Source organism: Pyrgilauda ruficollis, unplaced genomic scaffold, assembly GCF_017590135.1.
Source record: "Pyrgilauda ruficollis isolate IOZ18807 unplaced genomic scaffold, ASM1759013v1 scaffold21, whole genome shotgun sequence".
Taxonomy (NCBI): Eukaryota; Metazoa; Chordata; class Aves; order Passeriformes; family Passeridae; genus Pyrgilauda; species Pyrgilauda ruficollis.
In genome coordinates this window covers 158,348-184,880 of record NW_024520318.1, presented here as the reverse complement: position 1 = coordinate 184,880, position 26,533 = coordinate 158,348, and the positions used below count along the sequence as shown (strand labels likewise).

Below are 26,533 nucleotides of genomic sequence, written 5' to 3'. Positions count from 1 at the left end.
CCTTCAGGGCCAGAGGCAGTGCGTGTCTGTAATTCCACAGATGTATGGATGTGTATGTGGAGATCCTGTGGCTGGAGGATGTCTTGTCTTAAACAGCAAAGCCAAGCTCTCGGATTAACCTGAGGGTAAGGACTCCCACGGATTCACAGGAACTTGTGCATATTTCCCAGCCATAACATTGCAAATATTCCCATGTGAATATATCTATGACAATTTATAAATTTGTAAATTGAAAAAAAAAAAATGATGCTGAAATGCAGAGCACTTCACCTGGGAGTCTTATTGAAACACTTCATCTGCATGTATGATTCTGGAATTTGTATTCAGAGTCTGAAGCTTCAACTTGACATCATTTAAATTTACTCCATATAATGAAGCTTACTTCAGTCACGGGGACGGCCTGTGTCCGTGACTGCCAGTCTTGCAGAAAAGTGCAGCATGGTCTGAGCAAAAGCTAGTGCTTCCAGGTGGTGACAAAATGCAGTAATGGTTTTTTCCATACACGGTTTCCAGACATTCTGTTACTAAAAAAAAACCTTCAAAATTGTCCAGCCTTTGTGTTTAACAAAAGGAACAATCTCTTAAAGGAAAAACAGTTATGAGAAGTTGTCATACATAATTTAAATAACTCAGAACCATGGGGGGTTTTGTTTGTTTGCTTGTTGTTGACTTTATCTAACAAGGAACACACATTTTTCTGTGGTTTCGACACACCGGGGCAGCAGCATCAGCACCTGGGTGCCACAGCACGGCGACATCTCCAAGTTACCACGTGGAAACGGGCTTGAACTGCTGCTTGAAGGTGGAATAACAGAATCATCAGGAAGGAAAGGAAACACAGAATTAATCTGTTACCTCACTTCAGCACAGGTCTGTAAGACAGAATGGTTTCGTGGCAGCGACACGCACCCGGGCACACCCATCACTGCGTCCGTCCCCGGTGCAGCCCCTCGGGCCCCGTCCCGCAGCTGCCCGGCAGGTCCCAGCCCCGCTGTCCCGGGACACCCGTTGGGAGCTGCCGCACCCCAGCGTGTCCCAGGGTATCCCAGGGTGTCCCCGCCTGTCCCGGGGTGTCCCAGTCTGTCCCAGGGTATCCCATCGTGTCCCAACCTGTCCCAGCGTGTCCCAGTCTGTCCCACTCTGTCCCGGGGTGTCCCAGCCTGAGCCAGGATGTCCCAGTCTGTCCCAGGATGTCCCAGGGTGTCCCTGCCTGTCCCAGCCTGTCCTAGGTTGTCCCATCGTGTCCCAACCTGTCCCAGTGTGTCCCAGTCAGTCCCGGGGTGTCCCCGCCTGTCCCGGGGTGTCCCCGCCTGTCCCCGCCTGTCCCAGTCAGTCCCAGTCTGTCCCGGGGTGTCCCAGCCTGTCCCCGCCTGTCCCAGTCTGTCCCGGGGTGTCCCCGCGGTCCCGGCCCCGCGCAGGCGCCTGCGGGCGCCGCCCCTTCCCGGTAGTTGTGTCGGAGGCGCGGCGATGCTGCTGGTGCTGTCGGCGGAGCACCGGGCTCACTTGGGCTGTCTGCCGCGGGCCGGCGGCGCAGGTCGGGGCCGCGACGGGTCCGCGGGCGGGGGGAATCGAGCCGGGCCGGGGCTGCAGCGGGGTCTGCTCTCTCTCTGTCCTTGCAGCCGTGGGCGAGCTGGGGCGCCTGGCGCTGGAGCAGCTGCGGCGGGGAGCGGCACCGCGGGCCTGCGAGTCCGCCGCCAGTGAGAGCCGGGCCGGGGGCAGCCGGGGGAGCGGGGGGAGCGGGCCGGGCCATGGGGAGCCGGGATGGTTTCGCGGCAGGAGGGCGGGAACGCGGTGGGCTCTGCGCCGGCCACGAGGGACCCCCAAGTCCCCGGGGCACCGAGGGAACGGGCTGGCGGCGTGGAGCTCCAGCACCGCGGGGTCGGTGCTTCGTGCCCGGAGAGGGGAGGGCTACGGACATCCCTTTTCCTACACAAACCCTTCTCTGTACCATGCCATAAGAAATGTTTTTCTTAGTTTTTTGTGCTAATATGCTGCACATTGTTATTTGAAGGGTGTTAAACCCTCTTATCTTTTTTTTTTTTTTCCCTAAGCATATTTTGAACATTAAGCATTGGATAAATTTGCAGCTTTGAGTCTCACTGCTGTGTCAATTAGCAAGTAAAAAGCACTTTGTGCTTTCTTTAAAGGAAAGCTGAACATTAGCGTTGACATCATCCAGCATGGGGTAGAAGGACTAGCGTATCTTCTTACTGAGAGTTCCAAGCTTATGGTAAGTATACTTTTTCATGAGGAATTTGGGGATACTCAAGAGACGTCTTCTGGACACTTAGACCTCTAAAAATACTGGTGAATAGGGAAAACATAGCTCAAAATTTAATGATGTGTATTATTTTATTTTCAGAAAAAGGTGTCTCATGCTGTTGTCTTATTGAAACATTGTGTCTACATGTGTGACTCTGGAATTTGAATGAAAACTTGACAATATTTTAATAGTGTAATTTATTACATATAGAGAAGCTTGCTGCAGGATGAACTCTAAATAATAAAACCCAAATGAAGAGTCTGTTGTTTAGCTACTGCACAGGATGTGGGCTGGACTAGCCCCCTGTTCAGCATTCCTTGTCTTTGTCCAGTGTGATGGGTTGGAGAGCTTTTTCAGCTCTTGGCATCAAAAGTCTGAGTGGTATAAGCAGATACTAAAAGATTAATAGTTGGACAATTACTGTTTCCATCAGAAAGACTAGTAATAGTATTCTACTGTTGATATAGTAGAATATTTGAGCAATGAGCACATGGAGAAGGGATACAGAGACAAGGAATGCCAGATTAAACTCGGGCAAGTGTTGCTCCCAAGAGTAGGTGGGGAGGGGATGGAAATGGTGCAGAGCCTTTTGTTGAAACAAGGGGTCTTGACTGACAGGTTACAGTGTACTGTGGTAGAATGTGGTTGGTTACAGACTGTTATTGCAGGGTGGTGCATTGGAGAGGTACAGTGGTACTTTCTGTGGAGTCACTAACAGCTTCCCCAGTGCTGGGCCAGCCAGGCTGCTGCAGTAAGCACAAAGGCCTGTGAAGCTTCTCCTGCCCTTGGGGCAGGAGCCTGAGCACTGTGCTGTGTGCTGCTCACGTGCAGATCGCTGCTGGGTGTTTGTAGTCTGCTTATCAGTGCCGCAGTAGCACCTGGCAAATGCACTCACACAGCATGTCGTGCCTTGTGGCACAGCTGAGGTGCTCCCTCATGCTGTTTTGGTCTTTGATGTGAAGGCTTACATGTGAGGGGTTGAATGTTCTTTAAAAAAACTCTTCCTGAATCTCATACAAATCTGCAGTAATACATCAACATCTGTAGATCCTTTAAAACCTGGATGTTTGTTTTGTCCGAGGTGTAGAATTGTACTTTGACATTCCTGCAGGGAAATAACTGCAACGTAGCATATGTGATGTTTAGTTACAGTTTTACTTGGTTTTCAGGAAATAATTACGATTACCTGGCCTAAATTGCTATTTCTAGATTTCTGAGGTTGACTTCCAAGATTCCATTCATGTTTTGGGATTCTCAGATGAATTGAACAAATCCTTGCTCCAGCTGTACCTTGACAACAGGAAAGAGATCAGGAGCATTCTTGGCGAGCTGGCACCAAGGCTTCCCAGCTACCACAGTCTGGAGTGGAGACTGGATGTACAGGTGACTTCCCTTATGTTTTTACTATTCCATCCTTTCCTTCACTTTTTTTTTGCATAATAAAAACCTGATAAACAATGTAAAAACAATTGAGGCAGCAGTACTTCGTGTATTTAAAAGTGACATAACTTTTTTAGTGTCCCACAGACAGCCAATTGTGAAATGAACAGGATATGCAGTGATGCAAAGTATTTGTTGCCTGATGAAACTTGAATTCATGGTTCTATTGATGTTTTAAAAATATTAACATACACTAAACATATTTGGTCTTGATTATCACCTTATTTTCAGAGATATTATGAAAGCATTGATTAAAGTGGGTTAGTATTACTTAATTATAAAACACAGTAGTAGTTTGTGTGTATCTTTAATGTGGATGAAAAGGGCTTCTGAACAGTCATCTGAACAGGTTCTACAAAGCTGTTGAGAACTGTTAAGAGCATTGATAACCAATGATCATTTTCCTGTTCCTCTTCCACTGAACCTCTCCTGCAGCTTGCAAGCAGAAGTTTGAGACAACAGATCAAGCCTGCTGTGACTATGAAGCTACATCTTAATCAAAATGAAGATCAAACTGCCCAGGTGTTGCAAACTGACCCTGCTACCCTTCTCCACCTTATCCAGCAGCTGGAGCAGGCGCTGGGGGAGATGAAGATGAACCACTGCAGAAGAATAGTGCGCAACATGAAATAACCTTGGTTCTCCTCTGCTCTCTTACTAAGCAGTTTGTTAAACAACTCAAAACACTGCTCACAAATACATTTTGGGGAAAAACAAACATCTGGATCAGATGAACTGTTTCCCTGTGCCAGGATCTTGAGCCACTATATACTGGCCAGATATCCTTGGCCGCCAGCTTTGTACATCTATATGTGGTGACCTTTTTCACACAATCATCTTCATATATAGTACATTAGTAATTAAATGTGATCAAATATTACTACTTGGGATTTTCAACTGGTATTTTTTATATAATTGATCTCTGTTTTCAGGTGGAACACCAGATTAGCTGATACATAGGTGAGTGGTTTCCCTCATTCCATCTCTCTTCACTACAGCCGTAGTCTGGAACTCAGGGCAGCAAAGCAGAAGTTTTAGATAGAGATCTTAGAAACTTTCTGTGTCATCTCACTCCTGCCTGATGAATCTGAACATATTTGCCTTTTTCTCTAGTAAACATTTTAAAAAATCCAGCTGCTGTAGAGCTGATTGGCATCACAGTAAGTGCTGGCAGTCTACACATGGGTCATATCCTGAAGCATGTGCTAACTGAGAAGAGGGAGGGTTTTCCTTGGGGATTCTGAGTAAAATGGTCAGTTGAAAGCAGATGCTGAGAATGCAGAATGTCACTGGAGAGCCTGCATGTTCCTTTGTGCAGTGTGTTGCAATATTGAAGAAGGAAAAGCTGCAACACTGAATGGTTTTGTTTCCTTTTACAAAAAATTACCTCAACTAAGGATGGTCAAAGATAAACTTTGAAGCTGGGTGATACTGAAAGAAGCTCAAACTCTAGCAGTGATCCACAAATAGACTCAAGGAGAGAGAGGAGGAGAAAGATCCTTTACCCCAAGCATCTTGCTTTTAAATTGTACCTTTCAGTTTTTCTGGGGGAGGTACTAAGTCTGGAAAAGCAGCTGCTTGGCAGCAGGATTTGGGCTTAATTATTGGAAAAGCAGATTTGCCTTTAGGTGAGGTTGGAACTGGTCTACACCTCTGCAAGTTCTTGCTTCTCTGTCTTCACAGCATCCAGGGTGGCTACTGAGGGCTTGGCACTTGCAGCCCTCTGGTGAGTGTGGCTGCATGGCAAGCAGCACTGGCTGCCCATGCCTCTGTGCAGCTGGGAGGCTGGGAGTGAAAAGGCACGTGTGACAGTAACCCAGAGATACTGGTAAAATAGGAATTCACCCTTGGATACTACTGACCTGGACTTCTTCTAAGTTCCCAAATTAAAGGTGGCATATAAGGTTACATTTAATGCATCTTCTCTAATTAATTTGCACTTGCTTTATAGAAACCCTTGAACATAACAAGACTACAAAGCATTTTTCACAAGCTACTAAAAAAAAGTTATGATGGTACTTTTAACCCATTTTATTTTTAAGAGGGTTTTTAAAATTTACTACTGTTCCATTGTGTTCATTGTTGTCCATTGCCATTTAGTTCAGAGGAACACAAGTTTTCTGTTCCTGTGTGGCTGCTGACAGATGGACACGGAGCACCCAGCTGTAGTTACTGCCTGCATGAGTCTCCTTGCACAGAGCAAACCCAAAGCAGAGGCAGAACCGTGCCAGGCTGCGCTGTGTGCTGGTCACTTGGTTACTGAGAAAGGACAAGGCATGCCCAGGGACCCTGAATGTTTTATTTTATGACAGACATCACAGGTGTTGCTTCACCTATGGAGGTTTTCTCAGAAAAATGTTAATCTATGAAGAGCTTTGATGTAGAGCAGCGATAGACCTAGATTAAAAACTACATGTGATGTTTCTTTAACTCATTAGATGCTCATCATATAGGGGTACTTTAAAAAGTGCACTTAGTTGTAAGCTGTTTGCTTGGGTTTTTGTTGAAGAGATTGAACTTGCTGCTAGAAAATCCACAACAAATAGGGTATATTCATAGTACTGGGTTTTATAAATCCTTCGTATGAACACAAAATCTCTGTACTGTTCAAAAACATTTGAACACCATGTGAAATCGAGATAAAATGATGTTATTGACTTATTTTTTTACAATGTAAAATCTTGCAATGAGAACAAAGAAATAATAAGGAGCTCTCTATGTCAGACTTGTGATTTGGTTCCTTTATTACTTAATCCAGCCCCATTGTGATGGAAGTGTCCTTGTCTTCCACAGACTTGAGCATATTGAGTCACTTGCCCTGAAAGCTGGTGGTCATATTTTTTTTTTTGTCCAAAGAAGGAAGTTAGTATTTCTAAATACTAAATACTAATTACAACAATAGTATGAAAATTTATTCTTACAGTTCTAATCACTTCCAAATTATTGGAGAAAAATCCTTTAGCCTATACCAAGTGGTACAATAGCAGATAATTGTATTATTCAGTAAAAAGTGCAGCTGAAATACATCTTGTTGAAGAAGACAGTTCTAGCTGTGGCTTAGGTTTAGGACAGATGTGTATGTACTTACCCATAAGATGCCATGCTTATGAAAGTGGTCTAATTGACATAGCTGAGATGGCCCCATGCATGAGACTGTCAAAGCCTTCTCTTGAATGGACATATCACCTGGAAAGGAATAGAACAGGTGTGTGGTTTGTCTTTACTCAAAGATAGAGCCCTGGAAGCAAAAAAAAAAAGCCCTTTTAAAGGGTGTGTGAAAAATCACTCATGTTCAGATCATTATCTGTGCAATAACCACATGCACACATACCCAGAATCTCATTTGCAAAGGATTTAAATAAGGATATTGCAGGAAAGAAAAAAATATATGTGATGTCTGCATAGCCCTGGAGCAGGTACTGTGATTAGCACTGCTCTGTGAGCTTGTTGCAGCAAGGAGCCCAGTATGAAGTAGTAGAAGAATGGTATGAAAATTCTTTGGGAAGGGAAACATAAACAAGTCTCAGGAGTACTGGTTTTCCTGACCAGAAACAGCAGATGTCAGGAAAAATTCAAAAAAACCCCAAAAAAACAAAACCCCAAAAACAAAACCCCTCAGACCCTCACAAAAACAACAATAAAACAAGTCTCGAGGAGATCTGCCAAGCCAATGGAAATATGAACAGGAAATGTGATGAAACATAACTGACAAGGAGTATTTGTTGTAGCAAAGCCATCAGGAAATGCACAGGATCTGTTTGTTTCACAGAGCTAGCTGTAGTTTGTGTACAGGTTTAAACTCCCAACTCTGACAATCTACACAACCAACATTATATGTTACACTGATTTGAGGGACAAGGATGGTTCAGTCAGGCCCACGGTTTCCACTAGAGAAGCCAAATGCAGTTTAGAGAAGCCAAATGCAGTTTAGAGAAGTTCATGCTTCTTTTAAGGAAATAAGGAATAAAGTTCAGAAAAAAAAAAATTACTTAAGACTTTTCTAGCATAGGTTCTGATTACTGAGGAGGGTAATCTTATTCTGATTCTGATTACTTAGGAGGGTAGTCTTATCAATCAGCATAGCCTGGAGTCTGTCCAAAAAACAGAAATAAAATAACAAAATACATTACTAAAATAAAGTCATGTTTGTTTAGCCACTGTGTGATATCTTTATGTGTATAGTCATAAAAACACTGGATGCTTCCCACTGTAAAAAACAACATTTAAGTTGGAAAGTGAACAATATTATTCTTTATAGACACAGCTTCTGAATTTAAACCATTTTTGGTCACATCACTATTCAAAAGTTATTCCAAGTGCACCAAAAAATGAGACAAGATTAAAACAACAATTGCATTTATTAATTAAAGAAAACCTTAGGTATGCATTTTGGTGACAGCTCTTGTTTCTAGGCTAAATCAAAGGCAATTGAATGGGCAGTCAGCAGAGATCCACAGAGCATCACGCCTGCATTTGAAACTACCCCTGTGGACAGTGAGCTGGAAGGACTTAACATACAGCTCTGCCCGGGACTCCTGCTTGCCAGCAAAAGGCCAAACCTTATCCAAATCACAGCGAAGTGGTTGCTGTCCATGTCACCACGAATGCTTCGTTCCTCCCCATCGCCATAGCACCGCTAAATCACGCCATAAAAACTTGTACGTGAACTAATTTAAGCATGATTTTGCTTCCAGAAATTAGCATCGCCCATTAACTTTGTGAACAAGGGGTTTGGAGCAAAGCTCCTTTAGCCTGGCAGAGGCAGAGCGCTGCGGAGGTTCCCCGGGGGCAGGAGTTGGGGCTGGACGGGAGCAGCCGCTCGGCTCGGGCTCCCTGGCGCCCCGGCCGGGAGCGGCACGGCGAGCGCGACGCGAGAGGGGGCGAGGGCGGGGCGGAGGGCACGTCCTCGGCGGCGGCCCGGCAGCGGGGCCGGCCCCGGCCACCGCCCGTCCCGGGACGGCTGCGCCCGCCGCCGGGCCAGAGGGGCGGACAATGAACCCCGCGGCCGCGGCCCCGCCGCCGGGGCAGCAGGTAATCCATGTCACGCAGGACCTGGACACGGAGCTGGAGGCGCTTTTCAACGCGGTGATGAACCCCAGGCCCAGCTCCTGGCGGAAGAAGATCCTGCCCGAGTCCTTCTTCAGGGAGCCCGACTCGGGCTCGCACTCGCGGCAGTCCAGCACGGACTCGGGCGGGCCCCCGCCGCGCCTGCCGCCCGTGCACGTCCGCTCGCACTCCTCGCCCGCCTCGCTGCCCGGCGCGGGCGCGGCGCCGCAGCACGGGCACCTCCGGCAGCGCTCCTGCGATGTCACGGACGAGCGGCCGCTGCCGCCGGGCTGGGAGATGGCGCTCACGCAGACCGGGCAGCGCTACTTCCTCAAGTGAGTGCGGCGGGGGAGCGGCCGGGGCCCCGCGGGGGTTTGCGGCGCTCGCCGGGAGGGAGCTGCCCGTGGGGCGGCGGGGTGGCTCCGGGTCCGTGGGGTATGCGACATTCCGGGGGAAAATCGCTTCCCGGTGGGAGGAGAGAGGCGAGGGAGAAGTCCTGCCGTGTTTATTGATAACGAATTTCTTTCCTGCTTGGCCACACGTCCAAGATTCTGAAACTTAATTTATTTTTGAGAAAAAGTTCACAACCAGTTATTCCAGGGAGTTTCTGGAAGGCGGGAGCAGAGCTCTGCCTGTGCGTGACCTCTGTGCTGGGGGCTCGGATGGCTTCGGCTTTCCTGGTCCTTGTAAGGTGCTGCAAGGCACGAGGCCACGCGTCCCTGCTGGCTTTGGTGTTGGGCAGTAGAGAGAGACATTTCGCAGATTTTTTGGAGCATTTAGTCCACACCTTAAGTGATTTCTTTTTAAACGCTGTTTCCAGTGGTTATTCCTGAGGGGCTTAGAACCTGAACTGTTCCCCCTGCCAGCATCCCTTTATTAAAAATAAATTGTAATGTGCTAGACAGTACCAGGATGTGTTACTGCCAATAGCTTTTATCCAGAATTGTTGAGTGCATTAAAGAGTTCTTAACAGGCAAGAAAACTGTGATGCACCACTGAAGTTTAATTGTCAGAAATTCAACTGTAGCTCACATTTATAGCTCATTTTAGAGATACTTGGGAAGTTCTGAGATTGGAATGCACACATCAAAACTAAATTTTCAACCTGTAATTGACAGCATTCGGGATCTGTCTGATTGCTCCTCAAGTGCTGATTAATGATGATGGTGTTGGAGTTCCACTTAAATCTTCCAAGGGTCCATGAGCTGCTCTTCTCTGAATTTGGCAGTGGAACCAGCTACAGAGTTTCTGATGAAGGCTGGTATTTATTCATTTTCTGGTCCAAGATGGTGTCTTTCCATGATGAACAGACGGGTTTTTTCAGAATCTAAAAATGTCATCACTGCTGCTTTAAAGGATTTGGTGGTTAATGTGACGCTTAAGCAGATATGGAATAAAATTGCTTCAGGGACACATTTGATTTGATCCAGTTCCCTCTCCTGTTGGGTTTTCTGAGTTAGGATACAAGCTACATTTTGAATCCTAAAGTATCAGTGAAGAAAGCTTTAAACAAGACTGCACTGGCCCTAGAAGTATTTACAAGAAGGGTTTCCTTTGAGGAAATATTTAAGAAACTTTTTGTAAAGGGCTATCTAGAAGCAGAATTTGAATTTTGCTGTATGCATTTCTAAATTATTTAAGGAATCAGTGGTAGTTGTCCTGTACAAACTACTGTGTTAATGTAGAATTTGATATATTGGACTTATGTACAATTTTAAGATAATAATGTGGGCATGGAATTATTGGTTTAATGAAATTTGTCTTAAGTTAGTCCTTAAGTTATAGTGTTAAACCCAAGTCCTGGAGTACTTGTGCATTAATGGATAATTACTGTCGTGCATTCATCTCATTAGATGAGGTGGAAATACAATTGCTTTATGTATTAATGATTAGGAAATAGTAACAGCATATTCTTAGAAAGATATCTATAGGATTGATACAGGTGTTAATTAAGAATGCTGCCATGAAAGCTAGATGTTTTATCTAAACCATCTAAAAGGGTTTTGTCTTTAGAAATGGTTTGGGTTGCGCAAAGAAAGAAAATGAATAGTAGGTTTATTTCTGTCATGTTTGTGAGCTGCTATAGTCGACATCTAAAAGCTGGTCTGCCTGACCATCTTTACTCCATAATTAGTAAGTGACAGTGTGGAGAGCTGTCTGCTTCTGAAGGTTATGGATGTGTCCAATTTTGAACAGGCTTGACAATATAGAATCTGTAAAGTCTTACTTTCAAGCTTTTTGCTGTTCATTCTTCAAATAGTGTTGGAAGAGTCAGTGGTTGGACTTTGGCTTGTTTCTTTTTGGATGCCTTGGCTGAAGTTGAAAATTCTGTCTTTTTGATGTCGGGGCCTGTTACAGGACAAGAGCTTCTTTGTAAGAGTGTTTGGTGCTCAGGGCTTTGCTTGACTGGCAGATACAAAGTGTATCAAAGCAATTAAATCCAAAGGAAATGTTACATGGGCTGAATTTCAACAGAGACTCGTGGCATTTTCCCCCTTCATTTAGGGAGAGAGAGGTCAGCATGATGGAGGGTGGAGGTATTTGGGGGTTGTTTCTTTGTTTGGTTTTTTTTTTTTTTTTTTTTTTTTTTTTGTGAATCTTTTTATTTTCTTTAACTCAAAGTCCAGACCTAGAGAATTCTTCAAGAATGGAAAACTTGGGAACACTGCACTGACCTGCATTTTCCCTGCCTATGACTATTTTAAAGGCAGATGTGATGGAAGCTGCACTGCAGAGACAGACACAGGCTTGCTAAGAGAATTGAACCGAATGTATTGTGTTAAAACTGAAATAATTGCTTAGAGTGTCACCAGAAAATAATGCAGTATAAAGGGAGATGTGAAAGAGGAGCTGGCTGCTCGCCTGTCCTCGTAGTTCTCAGCATGTGCATCAGCAGTCACAGCACAAGCACAGCAGCAGCAGAGCTGCAAGTTCAGACACAGCTTTTCCTGCAGTGACTTGTTGCTCTCATCATGTCTGCTGACCCCTCTCTGCATGATCAAAATGTTCCTTTTTGTTTATTAGGTATTGATCTGTCCCTGGTAATTTTTGGATGTATTATTCTGACAGTCTTCCAAGTTTGAGAATAGCAGGATGCCTCCATGGTACTTTTGAGTTTTTTCTTGTACCACAAGTAATAATTTTTTCCTACCTGTGATCAATTTGCCTTGTCTGTCTACTGTTTTTTAAATTAAATGTTCTACATTCCTGTTTTTCGATGATGGATTGGTGAGCAAAGGTGTAAGCATTACAAAAAGCAGTAAACAGTCCTCGATCAAACAATTATTGAAGCTGTACTAAGGCATCTTGTTTCCGAAACCAAAGGTAGTGTTTGAGCTGTGAGCCTTAAATTTTGTGTTGGCTGTTAAAGAAGTTTTCAGGACTTCTTGACTGATGTATTTTCTTATTCTCCACTGGCACTGTGACGGGCCTGGGTGCAGCAGCATGCGAGCAGGAGGAAGCAGGAGTGGTCGGGAAGCTGACCCGGCTGAAGGAAACGGCAGCGCGGTTCCTGCGGCGCTGCCGAGCGCGTCCCCTCGGAAATCACCTAATTCTCTGTGCCTTCTTCTCTGGGCTCCATTTCAGCTCTGTTCTTGTCCATGAAGGACTTCTGTGTATTGAAACAGGCAGTGTACATAAGAAAACTTAAATATTGCTTCATGGAAGTTGTTTCTTACTCTGCAAGGTTACAGCCTTCTCTGTTCCCATGGATCAGCTCAGACTTTATCACCAAAATATCACAGGCAGTTGCTGGTGATTCCTGATTGATTGCTGCCAGCAACAGGAGTTCAAAATCCCTGAAAAGAATACAGATTGCTCTTTGAATACACTTCTGCTGCTGGCTTGTTTACAAAAGCTAGCTATAGTTTGTACAAACTACAGCAACTCCCCAAAGACTTTTTTTGGAGATAGAACACACAGAGGTGTGCACAAGGAAGGCACCTTACCCAGCTTGATAGGTTTGATAGATTTGCAGACCGTGTTTCCAAAGGTCTCTTCAAGTGATAAAATCATCTGAACAATGTGGGTTGTAAGTCACCTTTTTTTAAAAATAGTGAAAGAAAAAAAGAACAAAATGGAATTGTTGGGTGTTGTTTGTTTGCCTAGGCAGCCTTTTGTAATCTTATGGTAGAAATGCCAAAGTGGTTTTCAGAAGTTTCTTAAAATCCTGTATTTTTAAATGCTTCAGGAATAGAAGTGACTGCCATATGAGAAAGGCTTTGGATTGTCTGCTTAGTCAGACTGTTTGGACAAAACCAGCTTTTCCAATTGTGACATGTGCTCCATATGGTTTCTCTCGGAGCACACAGGCAGTTCCGTGGTGTGGCTGCCCATCTTTGCAGCCTCCTGCCAGTGCCCTCACCTGCATTAGGTGTCTCTGGGCTCAAACCAGGCAGGCTTTGCATCAGTAAATCAGTGCAGCCTGTGCTGTGTGGGCATCATCTGCAGCTCTGTGGGGAATGTAGAAAAGGTCAGCCTTTTGGAGCTGAAAACCAGAATTCTGTGTGGGAATTCATTGCAGAATCTTTTTGGTTTTTTTTCATGTTTGGTTTTGATAGTGCATTTCCCATTTCAGGTTTTGCTCATGCTATTGTAGATGTTTAAACAGAAATATAAGTGCTTTTGCTTCAGAGATTGGGAAAAAATATTTTTTGCAAATGAAGCAAAATGAATGATGAAGAAAAGACGATGAAAAGAAATGCCTACTGTTATTTAAAATGTAATTTCCAAAGGTATAAAGCAGGCTGAATTGTATCAGCACCTCAAAACTGAGGGTTTGATGTGAGTGAAGTTAATGTGAAAATTGTGGATCGCGTTTTCATTTTGAATAAATGTGTGTAAATGTGTAAATCTCTGCACCCTACAGCTCTAACTGAGAGGCAGCCTGGCCAGCAGGAGGGGTGCAGGGGTGCCAGTGATCCTGGCTGTCACTTCCCTGCAGAGGCTGTACCTGCTGTCATGCTTTGGCAGCCGTTCCTTTGATGAGGACTTTTCCAGCCAGGGATGGTATTTTCACATGTGCTGCCATCACTGTCTCAGCCCTGAAATTACCAATAGTAGGTTATAATATTAGATAAAGCTTAATTTTTATTAGAAGTGGTGGGGGGCTCTACTTCTTTGTTCGTGTTCTATAGTTAGCATTTTGATTTTTATCTGTTACTGGAAGACTTTGTGGAAATGGAAAATCAATGAAATTATGCTACTGCAAAAGAGCAGACACTGTAAAACTTAATAACTAAATGAGATTTCTAGTGAGACTATATACAACTTACTGAAAGTGCAATAGTGAATCATTGATATATAAAAGAAATTAAGGTTTTGTTAAAGATTCAGCAGTGAGACTAGTCAGTAAAGGTATGTATTTGTAAAACATACTTTTTCAAAGCTAGGAGAGGTCCTGGTTTGAGATTTGTAACTTTATGAAAACCTTAGCAATTTTAGTCCATAAGTCGTAAATAAAAAAGTAGCTCTTGGTGTTAACCATGCTAATGCTCACCCAGATCTATGAAGAATATTATTTTAAGCAGTCATCTGCACTGACTGGATAATTCATGTTATTACATTTATTTCCTTTCTGTGGTAGTCTTTCTTTGAGGACAGAGGGAAGATCTAAGTTTGATTCCATAAACTCTGTTTAGATATATATATATATATATATCTTGTGAATTATTTGGCAGATTTGCCATGAAGTGTCGTGCTGCCAGGGCAGGTCCCTGTTTTGTGCTGCAGCGTGGAAATGAGTGAGCAGTCTGGTGCAACACAAGTGGTTGCACATCCCACAAAGCAGCTCCTGTGCTGATTCCCTTGTCAAATAATTGCCAAAACATAGGCACTGGAATGATCCTGCTGTTTATGCTGTGTATTTATGGTCAAATACTGCTCAAAACATTCATTAAATGTTGAGGATTTTACATGGTGTTTTTAGCAATCATAACAGATATTTCTTGTAACAAAAAGTTGGACAGTAAAGGGCGAAAGAGCATAAATTTGCAGACGAAATAAACTGGGATACAGTTTAGACACAGGAGCACTGTCAGTTTCCATTTTGTGCTACTTTTCCTGCAGATACAGACATATGTTTGCATTTATTTGAGTCATTTTGTGGTACTGCCTGGTTTGCTTTACTACAAGCATGCCTTCTGCTGAGGATATTGTCTCATGAACATTTCCTTTTTCTGTCAGGATGGTTTCTACTAGAACAATGTTTTCAGTGGTCTTTTTTTATCTTAGAGAAACAAATGTCTGATTCATTTTTCTAGAAAAAACAGGAAGCTGTGAAGTAGGCAGACTGGAAAAGAAATGCTTGCTGTTACCTAAAATGTAATTTATAAAGGTATAAGGCAAACTGGAAGTAACTCTTTGTGAGATTCTAAGGGGATATTACAGTTTCACTGTTTTTTCTCCTATTATCTGAACCTCATGTGAGGAACAATTTAAGATGATCTTGTTAAAAAAAAAAAAAACCCAAACCCCAAAAAACACCTACTCCTATGAAAACTTCAGATGAAAGCAGTTTCAGCACAGCAGCATGCATTTTGAAAGCATGCAGCCTCTGCACTTTTGTGAGAGATATTTTCTGTGCCCTTGTTCAGTATTGCTGCACTGGGTCTGACAGATTTTCACAACTAACTACTTTTCAAAGTAAGAGAAAAGACCAAATGGGGAGATTGAAGTGGGGAGTTCTTTATGAGGTTGAGATCTTTTTTAAATGGAATGACACGATTAATGGATAAAATGCACCAATTAATTTCAATAGTCTGGAAAGTCCTGCATATTCATTATCAGATTACCAAGCATGGCTCTTTTTTTTTTTTTTTTTTTTTCCCTATAGAAATGATTGACCCTCGAGGCAGATTATTCTCAGATTTGCATGCAGATCTGTTATTGTGACCTTCTTGGGTGCTGGAAATATCCACAGACATTTTGCACCTGTAAAAAGCAAAATGACTAGGTGTTGAAAGGGAAGTGGAGCATTACAAATCCCATACCACAGTAATCACTGCAGTAGGATTATGGTTCTAAGTACCTGCAATCCCAAGTATTAACTCAGTGATGAGGTGTTGATGCTGTGCTGTATCGCAGGTTCTAGTCTTGACCTTGCTGTGAATAATCTGGTCCTCCATCCCTGTACCTTTGTTACTGTTCTTTCCTCTCTGAGGGCTGTAGTCTTTACTGTTGCTGTAAATACAAAAACTAGAAATTATTGAAAAATCATTCTCTTAGCACAAGCATTGTGAAAATTTAAAATATTTGTCCTTCATGGTTTAATTCCTATGACAGAGGGATGCATCCTAAGGAAAAGTCAAGATAAAAGACTTCTGTTTTTCTCACACTTTTGTACACTGACAGATAGCAGATGAACTTCCTCAGAACAGTATTGAAATAGCTCTGTTGAAAATATGTGAAGTTCAGTTTTGGCTTCTGCAGATAAGTAAAATACTGTGTGGAAAGATTATCTTTTATTTATAAAGCACCTGCAAAGTGCAGAACCATCAGCAATACCTCTGTCTTATTAGAAGTGGTGTTTTTTTTTCTTGATGACTGTACTAGGAACAGCAGAGAAGAAGAAAACTCTGAACTAAAATTCCTCTTGGGGCCATATGGAAAAAACTATCACTGCAAGAATTCCATCTGATACAGACCTAGATTTTTCCTGACTCTGTTGGTGAGGTCCTTGTTGTGGCTTGTGTTTTAGGTACTGGCAGAAGGGAAATGTTTTCTAGTCATTCAGTTTCCAGTTTTTTTTATCAAAAAGAAAAGTTGCAAAGGTGTTTCACCATAGGGTCTTTGAGACAAAGCTATGTCAGTTTTTAAAATTTAATTTATATCTGACATTTTACATAAACCACAGCTTTTTAAAAAATTTATTTAATGTTGGCTCCTGAGAGTTTGCGGTTTACAATTGAATTATTTCTTTGAGACATTTGAATAACTATTCCTTTGGTAGTGTAATTCTAAATGACATATGCAAGAGTCTTGACCTGCCAGATCATCTCTGCTGAGCCTAAATAAATCTTGAAAATATTTAATTGTACTTTCACTTCATGCTTATTATTTAAAGTAATCTAAAGCAAGAGAATGATCACTTTAAACATAGATGAGGCATACATAATTGTTCTTCAGTTCACATAGCTTTTCTGTACGAGGTCAAACCTCAGATATCTGGGTTAACTGATGAGCCCTGTGAAAAGGGCTACAAATTTAAATCCAGGGTTGATAGTGATATATGTCCTGCTGCTTCTTTTGGTGCAGTTTTTAGTTCCCTGTGCAATCTTTATTTTGACAGGACTCAGTGTAAGCACTGAGAGACAGAGACTTCCATGAAAATAACAGGTAAACCATATCTCAGGTATGGGAAAATACAGTAACATTGGAAATAAATAATACCAAACCAGGTGTGGTGGTTGAACCCAGGGGATGAGTAAGACGAGAGCAGATTTTAAGGGAAAAGTGGAAGATAATTTCCCCCCTCCTCTTGGGGGTCGCTAGGCTGCACTCGGGCTCCTGATGCTCTGGCTCTCACTTGGCTCTTGCTGAGCTGGTCCCTGGGAGGAGCAGGGCTGGCCCTGCCTGATCTCCATGCCTGCTTCTGCTGCTGCCTCCCCTGTGCCGGCTCCATCCCTGTGCCGGCTCCATCCCTGTGCCTGGCTCCATTCCTGTGCCTGGCTCCATTCCTGTGCCTGGCTCCATCCCTGTGCCTGCCTCCATTCCTGTGCCGGCTTCATTCCTGTGCTGGCTCTATCCCTGTGCCTGGCTCCCCTGTGCCGGCTCCATCCCTGTGCCGGCTCCATCCCTGTGCCTGGCTCCATCCCTGTGCCTGCCTCCATTCCTGTGCCTGCCTCCATTCCTGTGCCGGCTTCATTCCTGTGCTGGCTCTATCCCTGTGCCTGGCTCCCCTGTGCCGGCTCCATCCCTGTGCCGGCTCCATCCCTGTGCCTGCCTCCATCCCTGTGCCTGCCTCCATCCCTGTGCCTGGCTCCCCTGTGCTGGCTCCGTTCCTGTGCCAGAGCAGGCAGCTGCAGCAGCCCTGGCTCAGCGCCGGGCAGGAGCCTCTGGCTCGGCTGGGCTGGAGCTGTGCCTTTGGGGCCGTGAGTCTGATGGGCAGCTTCAGTCCCACTTCACTTGTGTCCAAGAAAAAAGACTCTGTGATTTTGTTTTGGCTGATGTAAGCTGAACTGAAACTGAAAATACTACTTACTACTCAGGTGATTATTTTCATTATTGTGAATTATGAAACTGTCAACGTGTAGTTAAATTTTACAAGCTAAATTTTTAAATAGGATTGTTTTATTACTCTCCCCTGAATTCAGTATACCAATAAAACATCACAGATTATAATAATACCACACATCTCTCATTAAGAGAGATACCAAATACCAAACATCTCTCATTTAAGATGATAAAACATCTTTCATTAAGATGAGAGAACACCCTGCAGGTCATATCTTAATTTGCATTCTCATGAAGTTTCTTTTGCCTCCTAGCTGTTTATTTTTGGTCAGAGGTTCACTTTCACTTGCTCTTTGACTTTGGATATTACAAAGTCTTTGGCCTCTTTTGAAAAACCGTAAAGGATTTTAAGTCTTGGAATAATAATAAAATACTCATGGGTCCTTTCCAACTCAGGATATTATATGTTTCTATTAAATAATTATGCATTTATTTAATAAGAAGTCCAGTTGAAATACAGGGAGACCTTTTCAGGTAAGAAGCTGGCCTGAAATATTTCATTCCTACTAGATTTTAAAAACCAGATGTCAGGTACCAGATTTTAAATGGTCTATTAGGAAATTTTACAGCACTTAGGACAGTGCCTTTTAAATTATATTTTTCAGTCAGTGTCAGCATTTTTTGTAGCTATGATACAACATTTTAGTATTAAAAAAAAATCACACCTTTTCTGAGGGTAGCTAATGTTTTTCTCCAACCACTCCATATACACACACATCCCCACACTACCCCCAGTCCAAATTGTATTTGTTAGCCCAGTTAAATGTCTAGGCTAAACACTGCCTGATCAGCCATTCTCTTACATTCCTAAATAAAATGGATTTAGGGATTGTATCTGCCTAGCTAGTAACGTGTGTGATTTGTGCTGCCTCCATGTCACAGCATTATTGCTTTTGAATGCAGCACGGTGCATTCCTGTGACACGTGCCCATCTCCTCATCCCAGTAATCCTCAGGCACGTGTTCCTTGCACCCCGTCAGAAATCAGTAAGATGCACCTACACTGGTAAACTTCTGATATGTTTATACATTATTCTGAGCTTAAGGGAAGCCTTGCTTGTCAACATTTGTACTTAAACCTTAAAAATATTTCTTTTCCAATAGACTGTGTTTGATTGGAATATTACTGCAGTGTCAGAAATGACTGAAATTCCTTATGTTCAGCTAAATCTTATTTGAAATTCTGGTCTTACTTTTAAATTCTCATGTACAGAGGACACCAGTGCAGAACTGTCACCCTTCCTAAACTCAGGTCAACCATCAGTTTTGAGACATCATTTCTTTATTTTGGAAATGTTTTGTTTGAGAAAAGACTTGGTCTTTTAAGCAGCTCCTGCTTTTCATCTGTTTTTCATGGCAAATGATCACATTTCCCAACCATTTGCAAACAGTGACTGTCTGGCAGGATTTCCTGGATACACATTAGTTTTGAGATTTGAGTAAAAGGTCAACTTTCTGAACTCTGGTGATTAGTGTGGTTATTTGTCCTGCCTTTTCTTCCATGGGAACTAATCAGCTCATATGGAAGGTAGAAATAGTGTCCAAGAAAAATTCATCTGCTAGCTAATCACCTCCACCATGAATCATAATGAAAAAAATAATCCAAGTAGGACATCTCCTGACCTTCGTGTACTAAAGCTTTCTGAACAGCTGGAACCAATATGTTTGGAGTCAAGAGTTTGTTCTGAAAAAGTTATTCATAACCTGATGCCATTTTTGTCTCTTGGAGTGAGGTACTGAGGCCCTTGCAGCACCTAACTCTAAGTTGTGTGAACAGAGGGAAGTGGATAACCAGTGCTGGCTGTGAAAAGAGACATTTCTTCAAGATCTTCTTTTTATAGTCTAAGCTGATCTTCAAAATTAAGAGGGTAATAAAAACAGGTAAACCAACAGATGTTTATAGAAATGTCACCAATTTTAATTTGTTTCTTGTGACTCCACTGAAAGAAGTGATGGGATTTTTCTCATGTGCATATGCTATGTAAGGGATTGAAACCATGGAAATTTTTCCATGTTGTGAGGGAACCCTCTAAATGGGCAGTAGGGAATAGTGGAGAAGATGCTGATGTTGATAAAAGACAGGGTTTTGTCATTATTTGCATAGAATCCATCAGACATTTCTTCAGGCCCTGAAAGTGAGGGGTGTGTTTGAGTATCAGAAGTCCTAATGGATTTCGTTATCTTGGAAAGAGGAAAGAGCCATGCTCCACAACCCTCAGCTCCAGCAGTTGAGTTGGGTTCATTGCTTTCCTTTTCCTCACCTTCTGAGGACTTACAAAGAGGGCAACATTCTTTTCTACCTTTTGTGTTTAAGAATTATGTATCTCCTGAGTTGTCTGTTTTCCTTACTGTGTTCTCAGTAGTGATTAAATGGCCCAAATGGAGGAAGTAAGATAAGTCCTGATGCATTCAAGGTCACGGTTGTCTCAGCATTCATTTAAGTGAAGCAGATTTTTTCCTATTGAATTTATTTTGCAGAGGAAATGCCAAAGGCATCCTGATAGCTGCTTTCTCTGCCCTGGTGTCTGGAGCCTTTTTTCTGCTATAAGAATGAGATCTGAAAGGTTTGGATTTGTAGGGGAACAACAAGCAGCTGTGTTGGTTGTTTTTTATTTACATAGGTGTGATGCTCACCCCCTCTGGTGCCTGCAGGAATTGTCACCAGAGCCACTGGCTCACAGGTGGGTCAGTAGAGACCCGAGTGGAGGGTTCTTCAGACCTTGCAGAAGTGCTTGGGCAGAACAACCACATCAAGTAATTTATATGTTCATGTCCTTATGTACATACTGCACATGGAAAAGAAATTTGTAGTGTTTATTTGACTTTAAACACATAGGTTTGAAGCAATGGTTCTTACAATTCTGTGATTCATCTGCATTATATAACACTTGAAAGGATAGCAGGGACCAAGAACCAGAATTTGTGGTTGGATAAGAATAGAAGTGTTATGAATCATGAGCAAGTGAATAAAACTTCAGTGCTTACAGGTACCAGTCACAAAGTTGTTCCTGATGATATTTCAATAACAAATTATTTTTTATAATACTGAGATTGAGTGGCTTGATATTTTAAATAATTCTATCTACCTCATAACCATTATTGAGGTAAATAAATATAGAGCCAAAATAATTTTATTAATCTAAATAGTTATGTCAGTGATATATGAATTAAATTTGTTGCCTAAACAATATTTTTAGTTGGTTATGTTGTAACTAAATCACAGGAGAAAGTTCTTTTGCATTTGCTCTTTGGCAGACCAAAGTCTTATTTACAAGATGTAAATCTTGGTTTGAAGAGTTAGGGATTTGGGTCATGGATGGGAAAAAAAAATTTAGTATCTAGTTTGGCTCTGCATGTCTGTTGTGCTGTGGCTACTGGCATTCATATTAAAATATAAATATTGCTGTCTGTGAAGTTCAGTGAACAGAAGTTATTTTGGCCTTTTTGGAGCTTAATAAATGTACTGACCTAAAAGCTGAGGTTGTGAGAATGCTCTCTGACTGAGAGCTGCAGTACCAGGAACTGCTTTGCACAAATGTCTGTGTTTTGAGCCAGTGCTCAGTTTCTAGTGATGGAGGATTGTCTGTTTGGGAAAGGTATTCCTCAAACCAATCTGTGGTATTGTTTGGAAATCCTGACCAGGCAGTTCAAAAGCTTGTCATAGAAAAAAGTAAGAACAACTGCTGTGCATCTGTGGAAAGAAATTCTAGACACTGTGGTAACAATATTTTGTTGTCTTTTGAAGAAATGCTGTTCTCTGTATGATTTCAAAATCAGAATGTAGGCAGGATTGCAGATGGGCCTACTTATGGAGTAGAAAATAGTTTTATTCCTTTTACAGATGTGTGCTTGAATATATTGCAATGATCTGAAGCTCTTGACAAGTAATTCTTCAAATTACAAAGGAAAAACAGTGCATAATTGTTAGTTAAGTAGCAAAATAGAGTGTTATTGGTATTATGACAATTAATTCAACCCTGTAAATTCTCTGATTAAAAAGGCATCAGTGCTAGAAAAAAAAAAAAAAAACCTCTTTAATTTTTTTAAAAAATTTTTTAGTGAATTTAATTTTTTTATGTTAATGAACATGCCAAAATGCACAATGCCCTGGAAACATTAACAGTCGTTTTCTGTCAGACTCAGAAACCAAAACATGAAACAAAAAATTTGATTACAGTGGAGAATTCTGAGACTAAATTCTGTGGAGTCATACATTTCTCTGCCTCTGGGCAGCGCAGTAGAATATAATGTTAGGTATTTTTTCTATAACTTCCAAGGCATTTTGTGCCCTGTTTTGCTCTGTTTTTCTATCCTACCATCTGTTCTTGCCTGGGCAAGATTTTCAATGTGTCCTTCTAAGGGCACTCTGCGTAGTTGAAGGGGGAGTTCTTGTTTATGCATTCATTTCTACTAGAATGCAGAATATGTTAAAATAATAACAGCTTGTCTAGAAATGCCACCTTGGTTGTCAAAGAGTGTTTATTAGGTTGGGCCACTTCTCCCGTTCTTGTTACAAGACAGCACCAATTTATATTTTATGTATGCAGACCCTGATTGTTCATAAATATGGTCCCTTTTGCCATGGCTTTTGTACTGGTAAAGGGAGACATTCACAGCAAGACCTGGTGATAGCCCCTTGCTCAAGCAGAGGACAGAGAGAACCTTTCATTCTATAACCTGTTCAACAATTCCAGAAACTGCACACATCTGAAAATGTCATGTATTGCTCACACAAGCATGCTTTGTCTTCAGATTGCTACATATTCCCCTAAACAAAACAAATGTGGTTTTAATAAAATCACTATATGTCTCTTTAAAGATGACTGCTACAGGCACTCAAGAAAACAAATTCATTAATGCTATTATATACTGTATACTTTAAAAAACCCTAAGAATGTTCTATATAATAGCTTAATTCATTTTTTTCCTTTCTCTCAAGAACTGGGATTTCATCCAAATTCTAAAGGTTAAGTTGTCAATAGAACTCAAAGGGTGTTTTGTTTCCATTTGTATAACTAGTTTAATGTTTTTTAAGTCCTCCATGTACACCAACAATGGAATCAGTCAGTTACAGGGGAGCTTAACAGGACATTCTCGAAGTTCTCTTCACAGCAAATTATGCTGAAACTAATTCAGGAAAAGAGCAACTCTCTTCACTGAAGGAGTTACTTAGCACAGTGTAATAAATATTCAAATACAGATGTAATGTTCCAGCTTCAAGATCAGAGATGATGATGAATACGCAGCAGGAGAACAAAGTCCATGGTTCAGCCAGTTTAATAATTACATTGTGGCTCCTTGTTAAAGCTTCATGTAATTTTCATGAAACATTATTGGTGTCTAAAAAGCAAGTGCCATGAATTTGATTAGCTCAAACTTGTGAGCTGGAGTACTGCAGAGCATCACTTGAACTCCCACAGCAACAAGTGGCTGAACTATTGAGTGTTATTAATTTCTACACTCTAAAGGAAAGTGATTGAGAAATACTGGATTTTATATTTGTGTGCTTTTAGTGGTGTAAGGAATGATATATTCTTATTCTTTCCAGCTGTTGAACAGCAGAAATGGAATCAGGAGCATGCATCTCTAAGCTCTTCCACCTAATAGCTATTTTAGTTTCAAGTGTATATACTGGGCACATGAGTTTTGCAAAATATTATTAACATTTTTGCTTTGAAAAAGGCAAAATTTTGTCCATTCCTTATGAATAGTGAGTAATGTTGGCATATAATTAAATTGCTGAGGCAGCTGTTTGGGCTGAGCTGCTGGTTGTTTTGAGGTGTCTGTGGGGGCAACTTGAGTGCTTTGCAACAGCTGTGGACTCCAGTGGCTGCACCAGGTTACTCTGCAGTGCCAGCAAGTGCTTTGGAAGTGCCTGAGGAATAGACAAAATTCTTCCTTCTCCTTCTTCACTCTGTAGAATGGGGATAGCCTTGCAAAACCAAATGGAGATGTCTGTAGTTTCACTGTGATGATTTTCTCATTGTCTTTTAAAGGTAGTTTATTACACTTGTCACTGGAATGGAGTTGGAAAATTTTGCAGTAGGTATGGGATGAAGCTGCATGTTAGTTTAAGAAAATACTTCATAGCACATCAGAAACAGAGCCTTTGAATAGTGAAATGCACTTAGTGAGTAAGACAGGTACTCTCTGGAAAAAGTGTGTGATAGATAATTAACTGTGGTATTACAGTGCATGACCTCAGGGGAAGGAAGAGAAGCTAGCACTGAGTTAGCTGTGTTCATTGTGTTAAACTTTCCGTGTTACTTTTTTTTGGGGTAACAGGAATATAAACTGAAAAAAAGTCTGAGACAACTGCCAGCCTAATGGCATTGACGCTTTGTCTGCACAGTCTGGCATGTAAACTGTTGATGCCAATCAAGAATTTTCTCCAAACATTTTCTGTGTGGGTTCATGCCAGCGTGAAGCTCATTGTCTTTAGCAGGACGTGATTCAGATCATAATTTAACTCAGTCCCATTTCCACTTAAGTTTGAACTTAACAGAGCTGTAAACAAGTTACAAGCCATAAAAATTGGGCTGACCTACTGAAATTGCAGGATTTTGTAGAAGTGACTGTCTCTAATGTGTTTGAAGCTCCTACACTGCAGGAACTGCTGCAGTCTGCTTAGAGTTATCAAATGTACAGGTGAATGTGTAACATTAGGACATGGTGCTGTACTTGCTGTGAAGTCTTTTCATGTTGTAATGAGAGCAGAACAGAACTTGGCTCTTTAAATTTTCCAGCCTATGGTGAGAGAAGGGGAAAAGCAGCATGGCAAAGGAAGACATCCAGCTGCATACAGAACACTGTATTCTCATGCAGTTGTTAGACCATGTCCTGCCTTTCCCAGCAAGAGGCATTCACAGATTCTCTTTCAATACCCAGGAAAACACACAGCATATGTGCAGGTGTTTTTATGAGAGGTAATCTAAAATGTTTCTCACCTACTGATTTCTAGTGAACAATAAATTCCTCCTGCTTTTGGCTTAGAAGGATGGCAGCAACAGAAGTGCATCCGCAGGTCTGCAGAGGCAGCAGGTGCTGGCACAAGGTGACCTTGGTGGGACGGGCACGGGGCAGTGCTGAGGGTGACAGGCTGTGCTCACTCTGGCAGCAGTTGTTGTGGCACCCCCAGCCAGTCCTCCCACCAGTTCCAACAGCTGCCATAAGCTGCTGTGAAGTACCACCTAATTATAGCATTTTCTTGATCCTCTTGATCCATGTCAGAGATTCCTGGCCCTACCCTTGGCCAAACTCACCACCTAAAGGCAAGGCACTCATGGAGGTGCCATGGACAGTGGCACCACTGCTGCTGCCATCCTTAGGGAGGAGTGGATTTGGAGGTTTCTGAATGTCCCAATAAGTGCAACTACTGCTGGTAAGCATTTAGGCCAGTGTCGTAGTGCAGTGTCATATATACACACAAATTCCATTAGTTTCTGGGAGAACTGGATGTGTGCACATAGGGTAATTGTTTCTAAAGCTAAAAATCATTCTCATTCACATCTTGCACTTTCCTCACCTGTGACTGTAAGAGATAAAGGATCACATAAAAAAGAATACTAGAGGTAAGGTTTTTAAGAAGTATATGATACTAGACTTTTGCAGATGCCCAATATTCTGTGAGTTTGTACACAGTTCCCCTTTTGCTGCTGCATCCTGCGTGGTGGTGGTTGCTGGAATAGTGTGGGGCCTGGCTCTGGTTGTAGTTTTACCAGAAATTGCACTGCAGTACCCTGAGCAAGCTCAGACAACAGACTCAAATGTTGTGTCCCTGAGGTAATTTTCTTAAATCTAAAAAACTTCCCATCTGTACGAAGGCGTATCTGCCACATCACACCGTGTCAGAGCAGCGTGAATGGCCTCTGACTTCCAGTACACTTTCTTTCTGTGCTGTTTTTGTTTACAGGGAGCAGAGGGACAAAGAGAAGGTTGGGCAATGCCTTGGCTCTGCTCCAGGAGATGCAAACAGATTTCCCAATGTTTGGCTTTGGAAGGCTGGAGGTGCTCCAAGGCAGTGTGAGTGTGGCTCCCTCGGAGGGGCTCTGAGTCAGAGCTGAGGGTGAGTCACCAGCTTCCCACTCAGCAGCAGCTCCACTTTGATGTGGCTCAGTCACAAAACCCACACTCAGCCCCTGTGTTTAAGCCCTGATAAAATACCCCAAAAAAGCTCGACGCTGTTGGTCAGATTCCATGTTTGTGTTATTTCAGGTGATAGTACACTTACAGAATAATCAATTTGTCTTTCTCAGTTCCCCTACAACCTTTTTAGATTAGTTGCTGAATTAGTTGCTGAATTTCCTAATACCAGAAAAAAAACAAAACAAAAAACTACGAAAAAAAGGTCTGAAAACAGAACCCGCTGAGATACATGGGTTGTTGGAGTGCATGCAGGCAGAAGGAGAATCGGTGTCCCTCGTGCTGCTGCTTGCTGATTTAAACTGACTGAGATGTCTTGGCAAGGCTGCAGTGGAAGTCAGGGATTAGAGCCTTGCAGTTACAAAATGCAGCAGCACAAATTCAGGAGGAGGCTGACACCCAAACAGGAGGC

General features: G+C 42.3%; 2 protein-coding genes across 2 annotated transcripts in view; both read left to right on the top strand.

The window, feature by feature from the left end:
- Nucleotides 1–1,433: 1,433 nt before the first annotated feature.
- Nucleotides 1,434–4,583, top strand: COMMD2 (COMM domain containing 2). Its single transcript, XM_041468026.1, has 5 exons — nt 1,434–1,534; nt 1,620–1,697; nt 2,148–2,230; nt 3,473–3,646; nt 4,139–4,583. The coding sequence occupies exons 1-5, from the start codon at nt 1,468–1,470 to the stop codon at nt 4,334–4,336; spliced, it is 600 nt and encodes a 199-aa protein (XP_041323960.1). The 5' UTR covers nt 1,434–1,467; the 3' UTR covers nt 4,337–4,583.
- A 4,017-nt stretch (nt 4,584–8,600) lies between these two features.
- Nucleotides 8,601–26,533, top strand: part of WWTR1 (WW domain containing transcription regulator 1) — a 41,434-nt gene continuing 23,501 nt past the window's right edge. Inside the window, exon 1 of the mRNA XM_041467691.1 lies at nt 8,601–9,084. Coding sequence (XP_041323625.1) covers nt 8,696–9,084 — 389 coding nt within the window. The 5' untranslated portion in view covers nt 8,601–8,695. The remainder of the gene's footprint in view (nt 9,085–26,533) is intronic.

Bases quoted from the DNA above. Each gene is read 5' to 3' on its own strand.
- COMMD2 (XM_041468026.1), top strand. From the start codon at position 1,468: ATGCTGCTGGTGCTGTCGGCGGAGCACCGGGCTCACTTGGGCTGTCTG. The intron at 1,535-1,619 runs GTCGGGGCCGCG...CTGTCCTTGCAG, and splicing joins GCCGCGGGCCGGCGGCGCAG to CCGTGGGCGAGCTGGGGCGC. The intron at 1,698-2,147 runs GTGAGAGCCGGG...CTTTCTTTAAAG, and splicing joins GGCCTGCGAGTCCGCCGCCA to GAAAGCTGAACATTAGCGTT.